This window comes from Nipponia nippon, unplaced genomic scaffold (assembly GCF_047370975.1).
Source record: "Nipponia nippon isolate SJK-2023a ecotype South Korea unplaced genomic scaffold, ASM4737097v1 scaffold_4, whole genome shotgun sequence".
Classification (NCBI taxonomy): Eukaryota; Metazoa; Chordata; class Aves; order Pelecaniformes; family Threskiornithidae; genus Nipponia; species Nipponia nippon.
The window spans coordinates 96,685,556-96,706,349 of NW_028262358.1; the positions used below are offsets into that span (position 1 = coordinate 96,685,556).

The 20,794-nt window shown below is 37.6% G+C and overlaps 1 protein-coding gene across 1 annotated transcript in view; it reads left to right on the forward strand.

Annotated features, from left to right (window-relative positions):
* The window catches only part of EYS (EGF-like photoreceptor maintenance factor), a 923,675-nt gene that overhangs the window by 269,717 nt on the left and 633,164 nt on the right, over positions 1 to 20,794 (forward strand). Inside the window, exon 15 of the mRNA XM_087776394.1 lies at positions 7,532 to 7,636. Within this exon, the coding sequence (XP_087632520.1) occupies positions 7,532 to 7,636 (105 nt within the window). The remainder of the gene's footprint in view (positions 1 to 7,531; positions 7,637 to 20,794) is intronic.

Consider the following 20,794-nt stretch of genomic DNA (forward strand, 5'->3'; position numbering starts at 1 on the left):
AATTACAGAAAGACTTGCTCAGCACATCCACACTAGTTAATTCTGGGCTGTATCCGAACCTGAAGAAGGTGAAGTAGGGAATTTTAATATTGAACAGTAGGAACGTTTAGTACCTTAAGTAGTAAGACACCTTGAATCAAAGCATCAATCAGGTGGGCTGGTATGGAATTCACCAGTGATACAGAAGGAGGAAGCATTTTTGTGAGGTGTTGGTTACTCATTGTTTTCATTATTTGGGTGGATTTCCTCTGGTAGTGTAAGTGCCTGGAACGCAAGAATTTTGTAAGTCAGTGTTCTGGGATGAGAAGGCATGTTTTTTTAATCTCAAATAAGTGATGGGATTATATTTTGTCCATTGTAAACCCTTTGCCTATTTTAAATTTTAGAAGAGATTATTAATTAAATGGATTTCAAAATTGTGCACATGTGCCTGAGTGCAGAAGTGATCCCTATGCTAGTAAGGTGACACCAGTGAACATTGGGTAGAAAAAACATGATTCCAAATTGATTTTTACTTTAGCACTTAACTGAATTTTATTGTAATTTATATGCATGAGATTCTTAATCTGAATTCCTCACTTATACCATGGTCCATATGAATTCTCTATGTGTAACATGATCCTTGTTTTAGGCTTTGCCTGTGCCTCATTCATGTTTATCATTATCATGAGGCAGTATGAATCAACAGTCAAAATCTACCATCAGTCACATGTTGACTTAAATAAGTCTTTAGGCTTTACACAGCACACTAAAAAAAATTGCAAGCCTTTTAATACGCTTTCTGAAGATCAAATCTATGTAATTTCCTCTGGCATGTGTTGTAATATGAGCTTTCGGAATCCTGTAGTACATATTGTGGCTAAACAAGCGGTCCCTGCAACACTGACCATTTGAAAACCAAAATTATGAAAGGATGTGCAGTGTCTTCTAGTTCAACTCACTCCACCACGAGGCAAAAGGTGATACCTCTTTTTTTTTTGCTTTCAAAAATCTTTCCTTGTGGGTTCTTTTTCTAAGGCTTTCTAAGCTTTGTTTTCAGTAAGCCTGCAAAAGCTGTTCTATTTTAGGCAGCTTTTGGCTGACCCAGATGGTTTTAGTTAATGTCAGGACCACTGCACAATTTAAAATCATTGAGTCACTCCATCTTCCATTTCATGCTAATGATGTCCAGTCCTGTCCTCAACAATTCAAAAGAAAGAACTGGCCTGAGAAATCTATTGGTGCTTACCCATCTTTGCAGACAGTCACAGATGCTCAGTCTCGCTTGCATCTCATGCATCAAATTATTGTTCTTCCTCAATGGCCCTTACAGAAGCAGCCCAAAAGCCAGGTATTCTTTTCTCTGATGTCCCCTAATGACCAAATTTGTATAAACAGCATGCATGTATCTGATCGTCAGTCAAAGCACTAAGGTTTTTCAAACCAACCCAAGACCTGGAAGCTGAAGAGTTAAGAGGGCAGGATGGTTCCCCTGGCTCCTGGCCAGCAGATCTCTGACTCATAGCGGGCTCATGGTGGCATGAGAGTGAAAGGCTGCCTGCCTTTGCCCCTGCTCAGCTGGGAGAGTGCCAATGGGCTGCTGGTTTTCAGAAACACTCCAGAAGGCTGGCTGTCGAGGGCAGGCTTCCCACAGTTGGGCATGCAAACTCAACATGCTGGAAAATAAACACTATTTATGCATACACGGAAATGTATTCAGTATGTATTATGGTTATTAGAGAATGTTTATCATCACGTCTAATGTGTACATGTACCTGCTTCCCCTGGAAGGAATTCAGGTTAGAACACTGAGTGGAAAAAAAAAAAAAAGATCAGTAGAGTGCAGAAAAGTCTGTTTAAGTTTCATTATGCTGGAAATTACATTACATAAAAATTTTTATAAACTAATACATAAAAACTATTGAATTGCATGAAAGAAAAACAAATCAATTATAGTTCAGTAGCATCGTTTTTTCCAGTCATCTGAAAAATAAGGAAAGTCTCTTTTTTTTTGTGAGAAATCAAACAGCACATTTCTCCAATAGTTTTCCAGTAACACAGTTGACTTTTTTTCTTCTTCACTCTTTGGCCTTTTTCCTTGTCTTGATTTTTGCTTTTTTTTTTTCTTTTTTTTTTTACACTTTTCTTTTTCTCAGTTCTGCAACTCCCTATAACTACTGATTTTGCTATATTTGAGGCATTTTACATATGTTAGGTGTTTGTTCTTTGCCCATTTTTTTATCCCTAGAACTGTTTTTGCCCAGCTCCTATGTTGGCTTCACTACCAGTAACTGGCCACAGGTGAGCTATTAATAGACTTGGAGTCTCCAGTACCATCCTACAAACGCACCTTCAAGGCCTCTGCTGTCTCTCTTGTACTCCTTCACACTGCAACCTTACTCTAGGGTCATAATTACCTCATTCTATACAGAGTAACTACTTGTTATTCCTGTTTGCATCTTATTAACAATAAGAATAACATGATGCAATTGTCCAAAATTAAAGAAAACTAAAACAAATGAGGCAAGATCCACCTGGCCACTAGACAAGTCCTGAGGTCTCTGGTAGCTTGACACCAAACCTGATGCTTGCAATGGCGATGCCATACATACTGGGCTACAGGGCTGCAGTGGTGATAACTGGGACATTACCCCACAGCTCGACTCACCTCACTTAAACAGTAGGTTGACCAGAGACTACTGCTTGCCCAGATCTGAGGAGCCTTGAGGCAGGAGGGGAAAAGCGTTAAATGCAAAGTGATGTTTTCAAAGCTGTTTATACAACTTTTATAAGAACTTTTTTTTTCCTTGGCACTTTTGCAGTCAGGCAAGAAACGGAGGTGCATAGATTATTTGCTCTGGTAACAGCAGAGCAGCACCTGACAGCCCCTTTTCCTAAGAATGTCCAGAACCTCCAAGGACAGGACATACTCATTCCACGTGGTGATAATGATGCTACAGGGCCCAGCTGCTGTCACAGAGATATATCTGGCTCGCAGAATTGTCTTGATGTTTTCCCAGTAAAGACTCACAGAAGGCTACGGGATGAATGAATTTATTCTGGAAGTCTTCTAACAACCCATAGATTGCTGGTTGTATGCTCTACATTAGGTCTGTATACCAGAAGGCAGTTAATGTTGCCCATTAACCACCTTGTACTGAACCTAATTACTTAGTTTTGATTAAAGCATACATTGAATCCAAAAACATTCAATCCTGATTTGAATGCATGAAGAGAAGCCAGAATTTCACTGGCATTTCTTTCTAGTAGTAATCACCATCAGATTTAGAAGTTTATATTAAATATTTTATTTAAATTTTTGTCTTCAACTTCAAGCTATTGAGTCTCATTACCTTTTCTACACAAAATGAAAAAGCCTTTTACTACCCAAGTATTTTCTCTTTGTAAAGACACTTATACACTGTAATCAAGTCACTTCTTGGTTTTGTTTGTTCTAAATGAAACAGATGGAACTCTTTAAGCCTTTGCCGACAGCATGCTTTCTTCAGTTGTTGAATAAATTTTGTAGCATTTCCTGCATCCTTCCCATTTATTTTTAAATACGGAACATTTTAGTCAATGTTTTATGCAGAGGTACTTTACACATCAATATTCCTTCTTGGCTTTTTAAATACATCTGTGAATTATTTTTATTATTTTTTTTGTCATAGCACTGCAATAGCACTAATATGCTGAGGTCTTCAGCAGTCCTTTTCAGATCACTTTTGTTGTTTCCTCACATACAATTCAGCTACAGTTCAGTACCTATAACCTACATATCTTTTTCTTTGCTTGTATCTGGCAGCTGCAAGTGACCAGAAGTGACCTGCAGTACATCACTGAAAAATGTACTGTATAACTAAACAAAAGTTATCACAAGATTTCAGTTAGTGCATATGCTTGCTCTCCTGTAGCAGGCAGATACAGGAAGTGAGAGTGGAAATGCAGAGTTTGTTCAAAAGTCAGTGTTGAAATAACAGAGTAAGGGCTTTTCACATTCACCTGCAGAAAAAGAGGCTCAAGGAAGTATGAAGTGGCTCATTTGTCTCATTATGTCTCATGAGAAAGACTTGAGGGGTGAATATAGGTTGGATGTGCTGTACTGCTCTCTTTGTAAGAGTAGGACTTTCCATCTATCCCTCTGTATTTTTAACCATGTACATTTATGGTGTGCATGAAGAATGTGATTGTTTCTGCCTGCTACTGTTAATATTTTTACTACATCCTGAGCGTCTTCTGCTTCTTTGGCTACTGCATGCCTGGACTCACCTCTATCTTATCTGACTAATACAGAAATGTGTTTTAATGGAGAGACAGAGTGGAGATGCAGATTTGGATAGAAGCACTAGATTCCAAATTGGGAGCTCTGTTATCACACACCAAGTAACTTAAGACCTTTCCTATCCTATTTTAAATTTCCTAGACTTTTTGATATGGATGACTCTTGGTCCTTCCTTACATGACCACAGATTTGGAATACTTGTCCTGAGGCACAGCAAATTTCCAGACAATAGAAGTCACTACATGAACATAAAAGCCTTTGGACCTTCTTCTGTGTTATAAACAGTGTGTGTGCCCTGTAAATTATATAATCATAGCACTAGAAGAAAAAACTAAAGATCATCTATTCCATCCTCCTCCCAGCAGAAAACGTATACTACACTGTGTCATTCCTGATATGTTTATCTCACCTTAAATAAGTCCAATGCCATTCCTTATTTCCTTCAGGCAATCTTTCCAGTATGTTATTATACTAACAATTAGGAGTTCCTTAACATCTAATCTGACTTTCACTGCAGTTTAAACGCATTACTTCTTATCCTGTCCTCTATGAACATGGAGAACTACTTTTCTTATTTTATTTTATGACTATCATCACATTTCTATTCAAATCTTCCTTATTTAGGCTTTACAGCCCCATTCATTTTGTTTTTCCTAAGTGATGCTTTCGAGTTCTTTGTCATTCTTGTCATGCTCATCTGGACTGTCTTCATTTGGTCCACAGGTTTCCTGAATGCAGCTCACTGCACAGTGCAAAGGTCTCCAAATGCAGCTTTACTCCAGCTAGATAAGAATGGAAGGATTACTTTATGCTTTGAACTGGCTATGCTCCTTTTTATATATCCCAGAACACTATTTTATTTGGAACAAAATTCTTGGTTTTGTTCCTGCTTAACTGGTGATTTGCTGTATTATGATATCTTCCACTTGTTCTGACTGGGGAACATTTGTTATTTCAAACTCTATCTCCAATTTGTTAAAATTTGTGAAGACTTGTAATCCTACCCTCCAATGTACCTTTTTGTGTTGCCATCAATAAGCTTACTCTGTTGTCCACCACCAAGACTACTGTTGAAAAAATTGCATGGAACTAGATGGACAGTAAACCTCTTTCAAAATCTGTGCATTTCATTTCATCCATTTGGGTAGTAAAACCACTGCTAACTAATGTACTAATATGGCTTTCCAACAATTTTTACTCATCTGATAATATTCTCTTGTAGTTCAGATCTAGTCCAATTATTAGGATTTCACATGAGATAGCAGTAGAGTCAAGGAACATGGCATATGCTACTTTTTTTTAATCCACAAGGCCTGTAACTCTGGTGTAGAAGGGAATCGGTTTGCTTACATAAGGCTCATTTTTAATACATTATTTTATATTTCTAGGGTCTTACAAGTAATCAGTTTAGTAGCTTTTTCCCATATTTCCTTCAGGAACTGAAATTACATAAATGGATCTGTAATTTCATGTTTCTGTCTTTTACTCCTTTTTAAAGGCTGACTGTATTGAGTCCTCAGGTACTTTACCTATCGTTCACAAAGAAAATGACTGGTTTTATCAGCCAGCTCTTGAAGTACCCAAGGATGAAGTTCATCAGACCAACCTATCTGAACATCTAACTCACCTGACAATTCTCCAGCCTACCTTCTCTATTCAACACTGAAGTTTTGCCCTTTAATCATAGGTATCAATTATGGTAACGATCTGCTTCCAGCTGACCTTTTTACTGATGATTGAAGCAAAAGAAGCATTGAACAATTTGGCATGATTACCATTATTAGTAGCTGTCCTTCTCCATTGAATGCCAAACCATACCTTTCCTTCATCTTTAATGTTGAAGTACTTACAGCATGATTTCTCATTACCTTGACCATCCCATGATAGATGCACCTTATTCAGTGCCTTTGCTGGTCTGATTTCATGCCTACGTATTTATGCTGTACTTCTTAGGTTATCCTTAGTAACCTAACTTATTTTTTATTAGTTAGGCATTTTCATCCTTTGAAAAACAGGAAGTGCCAAGTTGGTCTCCTAATACCCAGTGCCTTTTTCCCCTCAAAAAGATAATTTGTCCTGGTGTACTTAAAGAAAGCAGTACCTTTGTTAATTACCTTTTTATTTTAGTTCAGCCTCTCATCAGGTTTCACATCAGAAATTTTCTGCATTCTTTTCAATTTTTCTGAATTCCTTTGGGTTTATGTTGTTCTCCACCCTCTCCTCTCCCTTCACATGGATCTTGATTGATCTCACCCAATTTCTTCACATTCCTTTCTTCATACTGAGGGACTACTCTTACCTTTTACTTAGAACAAAATCCCAGAAAATCTGTTTGTAGTTGCCTTTTCCACTATTGCATGAAAAAATTGCCAATAGCACTTCCAAAAATCTTTGTATTTTTGAATGATTCCCTTCCAAAATGTTGTTTTCCATCACTTTCTGGATAGAATACCAACAACCATTTTGCTCACTCACGTCAGTGACAGCTACAGTTTTCCTTCTCTGTCACTGGAGTAGCTTCCGGTATTCATAGGAGCTCTTAATCTCTACAGTTGTCCCTTGATTTTGAATCAATTTTGGATCAGAAAGATCCCAGTATAATTTATACCAGGCTAGAGCTTGCTCTAAATTAATGCAGTGCACAATAGAAAGATGAGGGACTGTGGATTTTCTTTGGTATGCCCAATGAGTTAATTGTTTTCATAATCCACTTGTTATGCTGTCTTCTAAATATTCTCCTCTATGTGTCTTCTGTATGTTCTCCTATATTTTTGTTGTTTCAGGTTTGAATTAATTTGAATTGCAGCTCAATTAAATCTCTTTAAAAGAAGAAAAATTAAGAAACAGCTGAGTGAATTTGTGGTTTTCTGTTGGGATCTGAGAAGTAACTTTATTCATCTAAACATGAAAGCAACCTTGAGAAATATTTTTCTTATTATTGTTCCTGAGGTTATTAAACCTCTAAAATAGTTTTAAAATTGTGGCATATAATGCTAGTAATTATGATGTCGAGATGTAATGCTAGAATACACAAAGAATATATTTGCAAATGTAGCTCATACTTATTCCTTTAAAATATTTAATTTGTTAACTATCAGCTATGATCTATGAATATTTCTAGTTTTAAAGCTGTCAAGCAGAAATAAAATAGTGTTTCCAACCTGGAAAAGTTAAATTATGCAGTTGTCACTTGTACTGTGAAGTAGCTTTTCTGCTTTCCCAAACCCAGCATGATTTATAGTTTTAATGTTTCATTTTCTTTTCTGTCAGACAAAAACTGTTCCACGGATATTCATGAATGTTCCTTCAAGCCCTGCAAAAATGGAGGCCATTGCCATGATTTGATTGGTGAATTTTACTGTAGCTGTTTGCCAGGTAAGAAGTCAGGTGATATTTAGGTGAGAAATGTTCTGTGGTTATTGAAGAAAGAAATATAGTTTTTCATAAGCACACAACTAAGTAGTCATTTATTTTGCTTGAAAAGAGAGAAGGACTGAGAAGGTATTCTTTAAGCATACTCTACAATTGCTATGTGGCTGGTGTCAGCAGAATTTTTTTAAAAAACATAGCTTATGTACCAGAAGTCCTGCCTTGCAAACTGATGAATGGAGTCTTAGAAATCAACCAACACTGTCAGTGGTATTCACCGCAGAATCTTTGAAGAATTCTGAATTTCTAAATCTTTGCAAAAGTTAATTTTCTTCCTTCCATGAATGCAGAATGACTTTGTTTCCTTCTTTTGTACTAGCAAAAGTTACTTTTTAAATTTCTTATTATACACTGAAGAAAAAACGGGGAGAATTTATACAGTAGTTGTCATAAGGGTTGCGTGCTGTGATGAGAGAAGCTATTAATAACTGAAGTCATCAATAATATCAGACAAACTTTTCTATCTTCATATGGCACACATAATTTTTATCAAATATAAAGTATCTTACAAATACATGAACTTACATGCTTCAGTGTGGCTTTTTCTCTATAGAGTTAGATTGGTGCTACAGGCCAGCTTCTGTAAGTTGGAATGTAATATCTTTTAATATAACCAGCTAATTTAAATATATGATAGTTGTATAGTATAACTAATTGTTGATTTTTTTTTTCCCTGCTATCTTTATTGTGGGTCAACTAGTCATCGTCTGCTTGGAAAGCAGCAAGTAAAACATGAAATGATAGTACTTTTTCAATTGTAGTTATTTCATACTCTTAGGTCACTTGCATTGCATTAAACCTTGTTCCATCATGTCAGGTTATCAGTATAATGCTAAAAGGACCAAGCTTATATGTGGACAGAAATATTTGCTTATAATGGATAGGAAAAAGAAGTGGTTAAAATTATTTTGTCCCTATGAGAATTAAATATGTTTTTATGTAAGAGATTTAAAAATGTATACAAGCTATTTAAAGTCTAATGTGTAAATATCTTGAAAGTTATTGAAGTATGAAACATAGAAATAGCACTCAGAGCCAGCACTGCCACTAAATCATAGTATATGTGCTTAAAAATAACTTGAATATATACATAAATACATATGGGTATTAGTATATATAGAAGTGTATGCATGTGTGTATTACACATGTACATACATATACATACAACCTCTTTTAAGACCTGAGAGTCTCCCGATAGACTTTCATGATGCAGAATATCTGTGTTTTGTCTTTTTTATTGTTATTATTATTAATTTCTGTGGCTAATTTGTTAAGACTAGATTCTTATATGTTGATGTAATAGGTTAGGTTTACTTTTAAATTGCAAAGCCTATGACTATAGAGGGATGATGGAAACTTATGACTAGCGACAGAAGGAATATTCTTTCTTTGCCTGCACACCTGCAACTACTGGACAGGCACAGTGCTCTGCGAATAGGTGAGGACAAAGCATATCTATCAGAGAAGGCACAGAGGCCAGTGGAACCTGAACCAACTGCTTGCACCAAGCACAAGTGGTGGGTAATAGTTAGAAGAGATTTCCTCCTGCAGGGGATGGAAGAACCCATCTGCCTACCTGTCTTCATTTCTTGGAAGATTTCCTATTTGTTGCGGGCTTGGATCTCGGATCCTTTGGACAGAATGATTCATCTTGCCCTCAGACTGCTACCTCTGGCTGCCCACCCAAATGGGAACTGACAGTCCTACCTAGGGAGACCTGGAACAAATTGAAAAGTGAAGAAGGGCCTGGGGGACGATGTAGTGTTTTCCTCAGTCTTTCCAGTGAAAGTCAAAGACTTAGGTGGGTTTGGGCACGTCATGCAGGTGAATGCTTGGCTGCATGGCTGGTAATGCAGACAGATCTTTAGCTTTTAGTACCCTCTCTGAAGAACTACTGGTGAGAGATGTGGCCCAGTTGACAAAGTGGAATAAGAGCATTTTTGGCAATGGGCTTCCTACCTTAAAGAGAGGGTGCAGCATGTGATAGAAACATGCGGAGCTGGAAGTGTGTGTGCAGTTGCACAGTAATGATCTCATGGGGTTTAAAGAGACATGGTGGTCTAGCCAACACAAACAGAGTGCTGCAGTGGAAGGATACTGGGTCTTTAGGAAAGACAAACTGAGAAGGTGAGAAGGAGAGGTTTCGTGCTATGCAAAGGAAAGCCTCAGATACACTGAACTTTGCTTTGGAATGAATGATGGGCCAGTCAAGAGCTTATAGGTAAGGATTAGCGGGCAAACCCATACAGGTGGTGTAGTGGGCATCTGCTACAGACGACCTGATCAAGAAGAGGAAGTAAATGAAGCCTTCTTTAAACATCTTGAAGAAGTCTCACCATCACAGGCCCTCATACTCATGTGCAACTTCAATGATCACAGTATTTGTTGGTGGTTTAATAGGGCTGGGCACAAGCAACCCAGGAGACATCTGCAGTGTTGAGAAAAAATTTTTGATACAGGTGATCAACCAGATGATAGGGGACATGTTCTGCTGGACTTGTTGCTCACAAACAAGGAAAAACTAGCAAGGGATGTAAAACAGCCTTGGCCCCAGTGACTGAGTTGAAAAACTTGTGAGAAGACAAAAGCAGCAGAATCACAGCCCTGAATTTAAGGAGAGATCATTTTGTTTGAGGAATCTGCTTGACTGGATCCCCACCCTAGGAGAGCAAAGGAGCCCAAGACAACCTTCTCAAACACAGTAACGGTCCACTCCAATGTGCAGGAATCTGAGCAGGTGTGGCAGAAGGATGAAGAAAACATGGGCCCGTTGATGAATGATGTGCATGTAGTGACAATGGGTACGAAAAGAGAGAGGTTATTAATGGCTTCCCTGCTTCTGTTTACTGATAAGTTCACCCTCAGGTGACTCCCAGATTGCTCTGCCTAGAGGCAGAATCTGTGGGAGTGAAGCATTATTCATGGCAGAGGAAAATAATTAGGAAGGACTTAAGCAAATTAGGCATACATAAGTATTGGGAGCTGATGAGATGCATCCACAGGTGCTGAGTGAGCTGTCTGGCATCATTGTGAGACTTCTGTCTATTATCTTTGAATAGTCATACTGATTAGGGGAGGTTTCTGATGACTGGAGAAAGGCAAAAGCAACCCCATCTTAAAGAGGAGGATTCAGATAACTACAGGCAAGTCAGCCTAACCTCAGTCCCTGGGAAAAATATAGAACAAATGCTCCTGGAAGCTGTGTGCAAGAACATGAAGATCAGGAAGGTGACTGGAAACAGTCACCATGGATTTACCAAGGCTGAATCATGCCTAAGCAATCTGGTAGCCTTCTGTCATGAAATAGCCAGCTCTGTGGATAAGTTGAGAGCAGTGGATGCAATTGACTTTAGCAAGGCTTTTGACATGACCTCCCTGAGTAGTGCTGTTGTCAAAATGAGGTGTACAGACTAGAAAAGTAGACAGTAAGATGGGCTCAAAATTGGCTCAAAAAGGGCTTGTGTTAAGTGGCACAAAGCCTAGTTGGCAATTGGTAACTAGTGGCATTCATCATTATTTGATACTGGAATCAAATCTGTCTAGTGTTTTTATTAGTGACCTGGACAACAGGTTACACTCTCAGGAAATTCAGAGGTGATATAAAACTGGGGCAAATCGTTGATATGCTGAAGGCTAGGGTTTCTATTCAGAGGGGCTTTGACAGGCTGGAGAAACAGGCCAATAGGAATCTCACAGAGTTCAACAAACAGAAATGCAAGTCCTACAGCTTTGGAAGAATAATCCCATGCACTAGTAGAGACTGATGGCCAACTGGCTGGAAAGCAGCTTTGCAAAAAACGACCTGGGGGTCCTGGTGTTCAACAAGCAGAACATGAGCCAGCCATGTGTCCTTGTAACAAAGAAGCGTCCTGGGCTGCATTAGGAAGAGTGTAGCTAGCAAGTCTGGAGATGATTATTTTTCTACACATTATTTGTGAAACGGCATCTGAAGGACTGTGCCTAAGTTTTGCGTTTTCCACTAAAAGAAGGACATTGCCATACCGGGGCAAGTTCAGCAAAGGGCCATGAAGATGGCCAGGGGCCTGGAGAACCTGATGTACAAGAGAGGCTAAGATAATTGGACCTGTTCAGCCTGAAGAAAAGGCTAGGAGAATATTTTACTGGGGTTTACAACTACCTCATGCGAGGATACAGGCTCTTCTCAGAGGTGAAAATTGTGGCAGGGCAAGAGGCAATGGACACAAGTTGGAATGGAGGAGAATTCTGGTTAGATATTAGTGGGGGAAAAAAAAAAAAACACTATGAAGGTGGTTAACTATTGGAACAAGTTGTCTGGAAAGCTTGTGGAATCCCTATCCTTGGAGACGTATTCAGATCTTGACAGGATGATTCCCTGAACTACCTGATCTAGCTGGTCCTGCTCTCCGTGAGGATTAGACTAGATGGCCTCGAGAAGTCATTTCCAACATAAATTATCTTGTGATTCTATTACTAAATAAGGAATCTTGGCCCAATTTTATGTATACTTAAAAAATGTAATACTTGGAATATGTACTGTAGGTAATACAAGTTGAATTTGAATTGAACTACCCGTGCCTCCATGCACAGTCTTTAAGACTGCAAGCATTTTGGCCATATCAAAATGTTTTCTATAATCTTTGTTAGGGTGTCACCTTTTATCAATCAACTTTGTAGCTGAAAAAAAAAGAGTTTGTTTATACGCAATGCTTTTCCGAAGCCAGACTTTGTTTGAATATTTAAAAACTTCTCTAATATCACTTTTTTCCCATGTGTAAATTTAGCCTTCCACTAGGAAATGGCTTCATATCTATACTGAATTTTAATAAGGGAAAAAGCAAAATGAAAAACAAGTGCTGTAGTGGTGTAGCAAAACATTTATTACAACGGTATTCTGTCATCTGGAAACCTTGCCTTGAAATGGTAAAGAAGCACAGTTTGAGGAATAAGTGAGGAGTCACTCTTTAAAGTAACTTCTCCCTGGGTAATCTGACATTTAAGGAAATATTAATCTAGAAGATGTTGGATCTATAGAATGTATTCAGAAAGGCAACAAAAGTGATCAATGGAATAGAGCAACTGCCTTATGAAAAAGAAAGGACCCTTTAATTCTGTAGAAGAAAAGCATGAGGGAAAGAGAGGAAGCTTAAAAACAAAATCATGAAAGCAGGGGCTAAGCTGAAAGCAGAACTGTTGTCCACCGAAGCCTGATCAGAAGAAGCAAGAAGGCACTTGAAGAACCTTGTGGGATTTTGCACTAAAACACATAAAAGAACTTTTAACAGGTGACATTACATTTCTTAATTTGTTACCACAGGATGTGATGTAGCTAGAGAATTTATTTAGAAGGTTTGGTAAGGGATTAGACAAATTCACAACCAAAAAGGCTGTAAGTGGATACTAAAGGATCCTCTGACTTATTTAATACACCTGAATGCTTGGAGATTTCAAAGGGAACAGACTGCTGCAAGTGGCCAAGCTAATATGCTCTCCCTAAATAGCCTCTCTTTTTCCTCTCTCAGACAGTTCTAGGCTAGATGCACCATTGCACTCAGCACATAGGATGTTTCTTAGGTTCTTACAGGATGTTCTCATGTTTTTGTCTTTTACAAAACCTTACATATATTACACAGTTTCTTTCCCATCTCCTTTCATGCCTCAGTGAGGTATTATCCCTGCTACACCTAACTGAATACATAAATATTTCTTTTTTTCAGTGGGATTAGTGAATGATTAGCATGATTACTAAAGCAGACTGATTTCAAAGCAGAAAATCCTGTCAGTTGAGATGCTTGGATTGATGGATTCAACCTAGGATCAATTTTTGTTCAACTTAATACACTGAATCAAAGGAGCAGTATTTCTGATTAAGAGTAAACTCACATACAGAAAAATTGTAAATCAAATTCTTCTTCCATTTTGGGAGGTTTGCTGTTTTTAATGTTTACCATGAAATAAGACTTTGTTTTCTTTCAAACCTTTCTGGCAACCCTTATTATGAAGTAGAAGCTTATACATGAAAGTTTTCACTCCAGGAAGAGGCCTTAGGAAAAGCATTGCATGCTGTGACTCAAAAAATAAAGTGAATCATCAAGATTATAGATGGGAAATGTTTAGGAAATCATTCAGTCCTTCACACTGCTACTGCACAATCACTCTTAATGCAGAGTTTGTAATGATTTTTTTTTGCTTTGATTTCAAAGTTGCCCGATAAGAACGTCTGCCATTTTTTACATTAAACCATTGCTCAGCTTACCAAAAACATTACCTGATGCATAGTTTACAATTCCTATTATCAATTTCTTACTCCAAGTTACAATTTATTTATACACAATTTGTAGGTCATTTATTTTTCTTATACCTCTAACATCCTAATTTATACTGGGATAGCATTCTTTCTAAACAAGTCCATCTAATCAGCTGTAGAAATGTTATTCAGCAGTCTACCAAATACAGAAGATGCTTTGAGTATTCATATAGCAGAGTACAGAACTGCTTGAAGGCAGTTGTTAGTGGATTCAGTATTTTAGGGAAATAGAGGTTAATATATTCACATGATGTTAGCTCTTTTGCAAAGTCTTTATACTGAACCTTCTGTAGGCAGTCACCTCCATCAGATATCAGTGTTGACTCTTCATCCAGGAAACAGGCTGAGGTCACTGATTGTCAGAGATGTTGGAGAAGCAGAGGGTATGCAGATGGCTCCCCAGGACCTGCCACGTACCTGACTCTTGCAATGGACCTGGAAGCAATGAGTGAGAGGAAACATCATTAGCGGTCCTTCCCAGGAGTTCCTCCTTACATTTATAGCTGATCCACACACTAGCACTAATTTTTCTCTGATATGTGTGAAATGTTAAATATATTTTCAGTAACTCTAGTAATTCTTCTGTGGTTTTGGGAATCTTGGTATATTTAGATGTTTTTCTAATAGTGAGCTTCCTGAGAATGTCCAGCCATTTGCTACCATAGAAGGTCTGATTGTTCATTTCACTTTTTCATGGAAGCTTTTACAAAATTAGCTAAAAACTTCAATTGTTACATTATGTGTAATATTTTATTCATAAAAGGCCTAGCAGAAAAAGGTGACAATTCTAAAATTGGCACAAGTTATGAGAACTCTCTTTTATAAAGAAAAAAAAAATCAGAAGTATTCTGAAGTATTTTCAAAATAAAGAAGTAGAAAAAATAATCGTCCTAGGTTGTTCTTTGCTTTTTCACTCTGCAGTGTAGTGGCTAACCTGTCCTTCCTCTCTCCTCCCCGGTAACATTTACATCACACTATTTAAGCCTGGTACAGGAAAGGGTGCCATTTAGTTTAGCTTTCTAAGATGCATGAAATAACATATTGAATAAATCATTATATACTCATGAAACTCATGCATTACTACAGAAGGGTGGTTACTAGAATTTTCTGTATCAGCAAAAACATCAGACAAAATTAAGTACAGTAATATAACAGAAGAATGCTGATCAGTCCTAGCCTCAACCTAAGAGAATGACAGAGGGAAGATGATAACAAGGCTAAGAAAAAATGCCCCATTTGGGGACCTAGGACAGAATCTAGAAAGCAAATGTGTAACCTGCCCTTTCTGCACAGAACACCACCCATACCATCCATTCAGCAGTCTCAGATCTTGAAAATGTGAAAAAAGTTGTCTACCTTTACCTTCAGTATCTTATTCCTTTTTCTCTGTCACTGTTTCATTAAGGAAACAAAACAAAACAAAACAACCCACTATTATTCATTATTTGGAATTGAGAAAGATATCATTAAAGAGTCCCTGACCTTCTCATCATCAGAACCGAAAGACTCAAAAAGACTAAAAAAATATGAGTCATTAATGGGTATTCCTCCCAAACAAAGAATTGATTGGCTCTGTGTACTAGGTGTGGTTGGGATGGAGTTAATTTTCTTCATAGCAGCCCATATGGTGCTGTGTTTTAGATTTGTGACCAAAGCAGTGTTGCTAACACAGGGGTGTTTCAGCTGTTGCTGAGCAGTGCTTACACAGCATCAAGGCCTTCTCTGTTTCTCACTCTGCCCTGCCAGCGAGTAGGCTGGGGGTGGGTAAGAGGCCGGGAGGGGACACAGCTGGGACAGCTGACCCCAAGTGACTAAAGGGACATCCCACACCATATGGCACCGTGCTCAGCAACAAAAGCTGGGGGAGAGTTTTTCTAACATAGCTGTTGCTCAGAGACTGGCTGGGCATCAGTCTGTTGGTGGGAGGTGGAGAGTGACTGCTTTTGCATCACTTTAGGGTTGTTTGGGTTTTTTTTTGTAACTTATTAAACTGTCTTTATCGTGACCCACCAGTTTTCTCACTTTTGCCCTTTCAGTTCTCTCCCCCATCCCACTGGGGGAGTGTAAGCAAGTGACTGGGTGAGGGCTTATCTGTCAGCTGGAGTCAACCCACCCCACTCTGTTTGTTTGCTTTTATACTTTAAAACTTCCTCATGTCTCTTTTTTTTTCCGCAGATTTCTACTTTTACTTGTTAGGCTCTTTTGTCATTATTCTGTGACTTCCAGTTTCTTGCTGATATTAATTTTTATTAACTTATCCAGTTTTATACTTGTTCTCTATTTGTTTCTTAAGACTATTACCTCTAGAAATATGCTTTAATTGTAAGTTTGATTTTTTTAAGCTTCTAACATTTAGATGTAGATAACTAAAATTTCTTGAAAGATACCTTGTTGTCATTTATATTTTTCAGTTTAAATTCTCTCAGCTGATTTTTCTTCTAATTGCGTTTAATTTTGTAAGATCTGTCATTTGAAACTGTTATACTATACCAGAGTGGTTCAAAAAAAGCTAGATATTCTTGATGGATGTATTAATTACAGTTAGATTTCTGATGTTTAATAAAAATTAGTAACCCACAATAAATTTAAAATTATCCTGGAAAAGAAGAAGATGAGCTTGCTTGTTGGCTTTGTTGCGTAATTTAAATGCTACATTTGCACAGTAATAATAAATAAATGCATCCAAAATTTTGCTTACATCTAGGTAGTGCCATCAGGGCTATTTGTAAGCAATCTGTAAGCTGGGTGATGATGTCTTCATTGTCTCCTGACTCTCATGTGTACGTATGCCTAGCTGCAGATATGCACACCAATCTATATGCATTTATGTATGTGCACACGTACAGAACCTCTTCATACATGCTTTCAGAATATTTTCTTATCAAAGTAGATTATTCTGATATTTATGATACTTTCTAAATAACTCCATTGTTCATAAACTTAATGGAGGACACACTTTAATAAGCAATACAGTTCTTTAAAGACAGTTGTAGGAATTGAGTAACAGGTTGTACGTTTGCTAATGACATCCAGGTAGGCTCAACAAACATGTTTTTAATGCAGGCTGTACTTTTCTTTCTTAAGAACACAGATAAATTTATATAATTCTGCCAAACACTTCTGTTTTTCTTATTTATATATTTAGTTCGGTCATTCAGGTGTAGGGAATTGTAGTGACATTGGTGCTTGTTGCTTACAAAATGAAAAGCTATAAATGTCAAGGCAGCAGAAGGACAACATCAGTTTGTCTGTTTTATCTTTTCAATGTCAGAAGAATTGTAATGATTTTGTAGCGCAACATTGTTCTGCTTTTAAGCCATATAGAGAATGGGCATTTGAAATACTAATGTATGGTATATGCAATATATGTAAATCAGATTTCAAGATATACGTACCTCTCCTTGCTTTCATTAATTTCACTAAAAGAACAAGATGACAGTGCGGTGTAAGTTTCCACACTTGTAATTTTCATACTTTTGTTTTAAGTTGCCATGCATGTTTTAGTTGTAATACAAACCTTAATATACACATTCCATGCAAAGGAAAATCTGCACTTCAATATTTATGTCAGTAAAAATACTGGTAAAAAAGAACACAGTAGGTCATTCCTGAAGTGATCATGTAATTGCACAGACACTGTGTATTCAAAGTGTGCGTTATGATGTAATACATAACTGTGTATTCTGTAATACACTGGCAACTATACCTTCTATTTGTTTATATTGTTCCCAGAAGAACAGTAAGATTTTATTTTTTAAACCTAATCTTTATTATCTGTTAAAAAGTGGACTTAAATTTATAAGAGCAAACAAAACTCTGCAATTTCTACTTATGTGAGATTTCATTGTATTATACTTACACAAATAAGCATTTAGTGAGCTTTTGCACTCAAAGACGGAAATGTGTATAATTTTGGTAAACTAAAAAGAGGTAAAACAAGATATAATGATTAAAAATATTTCTTGAAATAGATATACTTTTAAATTACAGACAGTTTTTACAAAAGATAAGAAGTAAATGAGGAAGTAAGAATAAAATTCACATGATGGCATTGAAAACGATTTTTTATACACCTGCACACAGTAGGCAGTGTAAACAAGCATGCAACCAAGTGTAGGAGAAGGAAAAATATGGAATCCAAAAGCATTGTCATGAAAATAGGAAACAAGAAGCTAAGAAAGGGCAAATAAGAAGAGCAATATACTTCGCAAAGTTCATTAAGGAGTCTCTTACAAGGGTTTGACGTTAAGGGAGGCTGTGATGAAGAAAGTAAACTTGTGATTAAGAGAGCACATGGCAAATTTCTCACCATTGTGAAAGGATCTGAACTTATTAGGTGTAATAGCTTTACTAAGTTACTTTCTCTTTTATAATTCCATTTTTCTTCCTGTGTTCCTATCTTTATCAGTATAGTGCTTCATGACAGTGGTAAGTGAAATTTTCCTGCAACAGAACAAGAAAAAATTGCTGGCTTCCTCTCTTTTTTCCAAAAGTGTGCTGTCATTTATGAGGCTAAAAATACAGGAAAGAAATTTCTATTGATTAACAGCTCATTCATAGCGTCAATTCAATCCTCCAACCCTAACAGATGACTTAAAAATTTGACATTTTTCTAATAGAAACAACACTATTTATTTCAAAGTGGATAATAAGACATTGAGTTACTGTTAACAAAAGCAGACACAAAACAGTGATGTCTTGAGAAATACTGTAGCAACCCATTACAAATCCCCCAGGTGAAGAAATATCTCTATGACAGCCTTCAGCTTGAGTCTATTCATTTCTAAAACTACTATAATGGCAGTAACACAATGAAATGGAATCAGCTGTTCTCTCAATATTAAACAGTTGTTTTAAAGACCTGTTAAAACCGTCATAGCTGCATTTCACAATTCAACAAAGTTTTACTCTTCTATAAAAGATTTAACTCCCCAGCTGTTGACTAATTTTTCATTTGCTGTTTCTTATATTTGGCATCTTTGCATTTTTATTATTGTCTGACACATTAATGGAATATGTTACCATATTTAAGTGCCTCTTGCTGACAGAATAAGCCCATTCACATGGATTAAGAAATAAATAAGATCACCCCAAACAAACAAAGAAAAAACCCCTAAGGTTTATTACTCAGGTAAACAAATGAATCAGATCTAGAAAGCCACTTAATTCCGTTTTGCATCTGGGATATCTCAAGGTTTGTTTGTATTCATATAATCTCTGTGGACAAGAAGAATCTGAGGTGTAGCAGCTCCAGATTTCTACCCCACAGTTTCTTCCAGTATGTACCCTAAAAATGGGATCTCTCACACCCTCATTCTTTGGTACGTATGATCCTTTTGTCAATGACATGCACAGATGTCATTATACCTATACCTTTACGCAGAAAATAAATATCTTTCATTGCCATATGCATGTTTAGAACAAGGCCTTCATGGACAAAACATAAATAATGCTAACTGGAAGGGTAGGCATGCAAGATTACCTGCATAGACAACTGACTACATGTAGAAGGGTATCTGGGCTTATTTATGGTACTGTCATTGGTGAGAAAGAAAAGGAGTAAGGTAAGACACTGATGGGTGTCTCAGAAAAGAGCACTCAAGCTCTTTATTAGAACCTTCACCGTGAAGAACTGTCTGGAGAGTACTGCATGCTATGTAAAATCCATAGTAGTGTAGATAATTACAGTTTTGTAGTAGAAAAAATCATATTTTACTACTCTCATGATGATACTAACATTTTTCTAAGACTGCAGAGAGTAACTACTTGTGCATATTGATTGTTTGGCCACAGATATTTTAAAATTATGTTTTCAAGATGTCACTTATTTTCCACCAAACTTTATATCTTTACCAGCTTTTAACTTCTGTTGAAAGCATACCTTGGAGATAATGAAACTTTGTTTCCCCATTTCAAAGAATGACAAGCAAACACAAAGTTACTGAGTATTAACAAAAAGCCTAAATTGAATGCACTATTAAGTGTAAGTCTGCTTATTTATAGTTACCATATAGAGGCTTTTTAGAAGTTTTTACTTCTTTCACATAAGCCAGCTCTAAGCATGCAGGGACTAGAAGGATATTGAGAGCAGCCCTGTGGAGAAGGACTTGAGGGTACTGGTGGATGAAAAGCTGGACATGAGCTGGCAATGTGCACTCAGAGCCCATAAGGCCAACCGTATCCTGGGCTGCATCAAAAGCAGTGTGACTAGCAGGTCGAGGGAGGTGATTCTGCCCCTCTGCTCTCCTCTCATGAGACCCCACCTGAAGCACTGCATCCAGCTCTGGGGCCCTCAGCACAGAAAAGACATGGACCTGTTGGAGAGGGTCCAGAGGAGGACCACAAAAATAGTCAGAGGGACAGAACACCTCTCCCACGAAGGCAGGCTGAGAGAGTTGGGGTTGTTGAGCTTGCAAAAGTGAAGGCTCCAGGGAGACCTTATAGCAGCCTTCCAGTACCTGAAGAGGGCCTATAAGAAAGATGGGGACAAGCTTTTTAGCAGGGCCTGTAGTGATGGGACAAGGGGTAATGGTTTTAAACTAAAAGAGGGTAGATTCAGACTAGATATATGGAAGAAAATTTTTACAATGAGGATGGTGAAACACTGGAATGGGTTGCCCAGAGAGGTGGTAGATGCCCCATCCCTGGAAACATTCAAGGTCAGGCTGGACAGGGCTCTGAACAACCTGATCTAGTTGAAGATGTCCCTGCTCATTGCAGGGGGTTTGGACTAGATGACCTTTAAAGGTCCCTTCCAACCCAAACCATTCTATGGTTCTATGATTCTAATAATGAGCAATTCTCATTTCCCTTCTGCA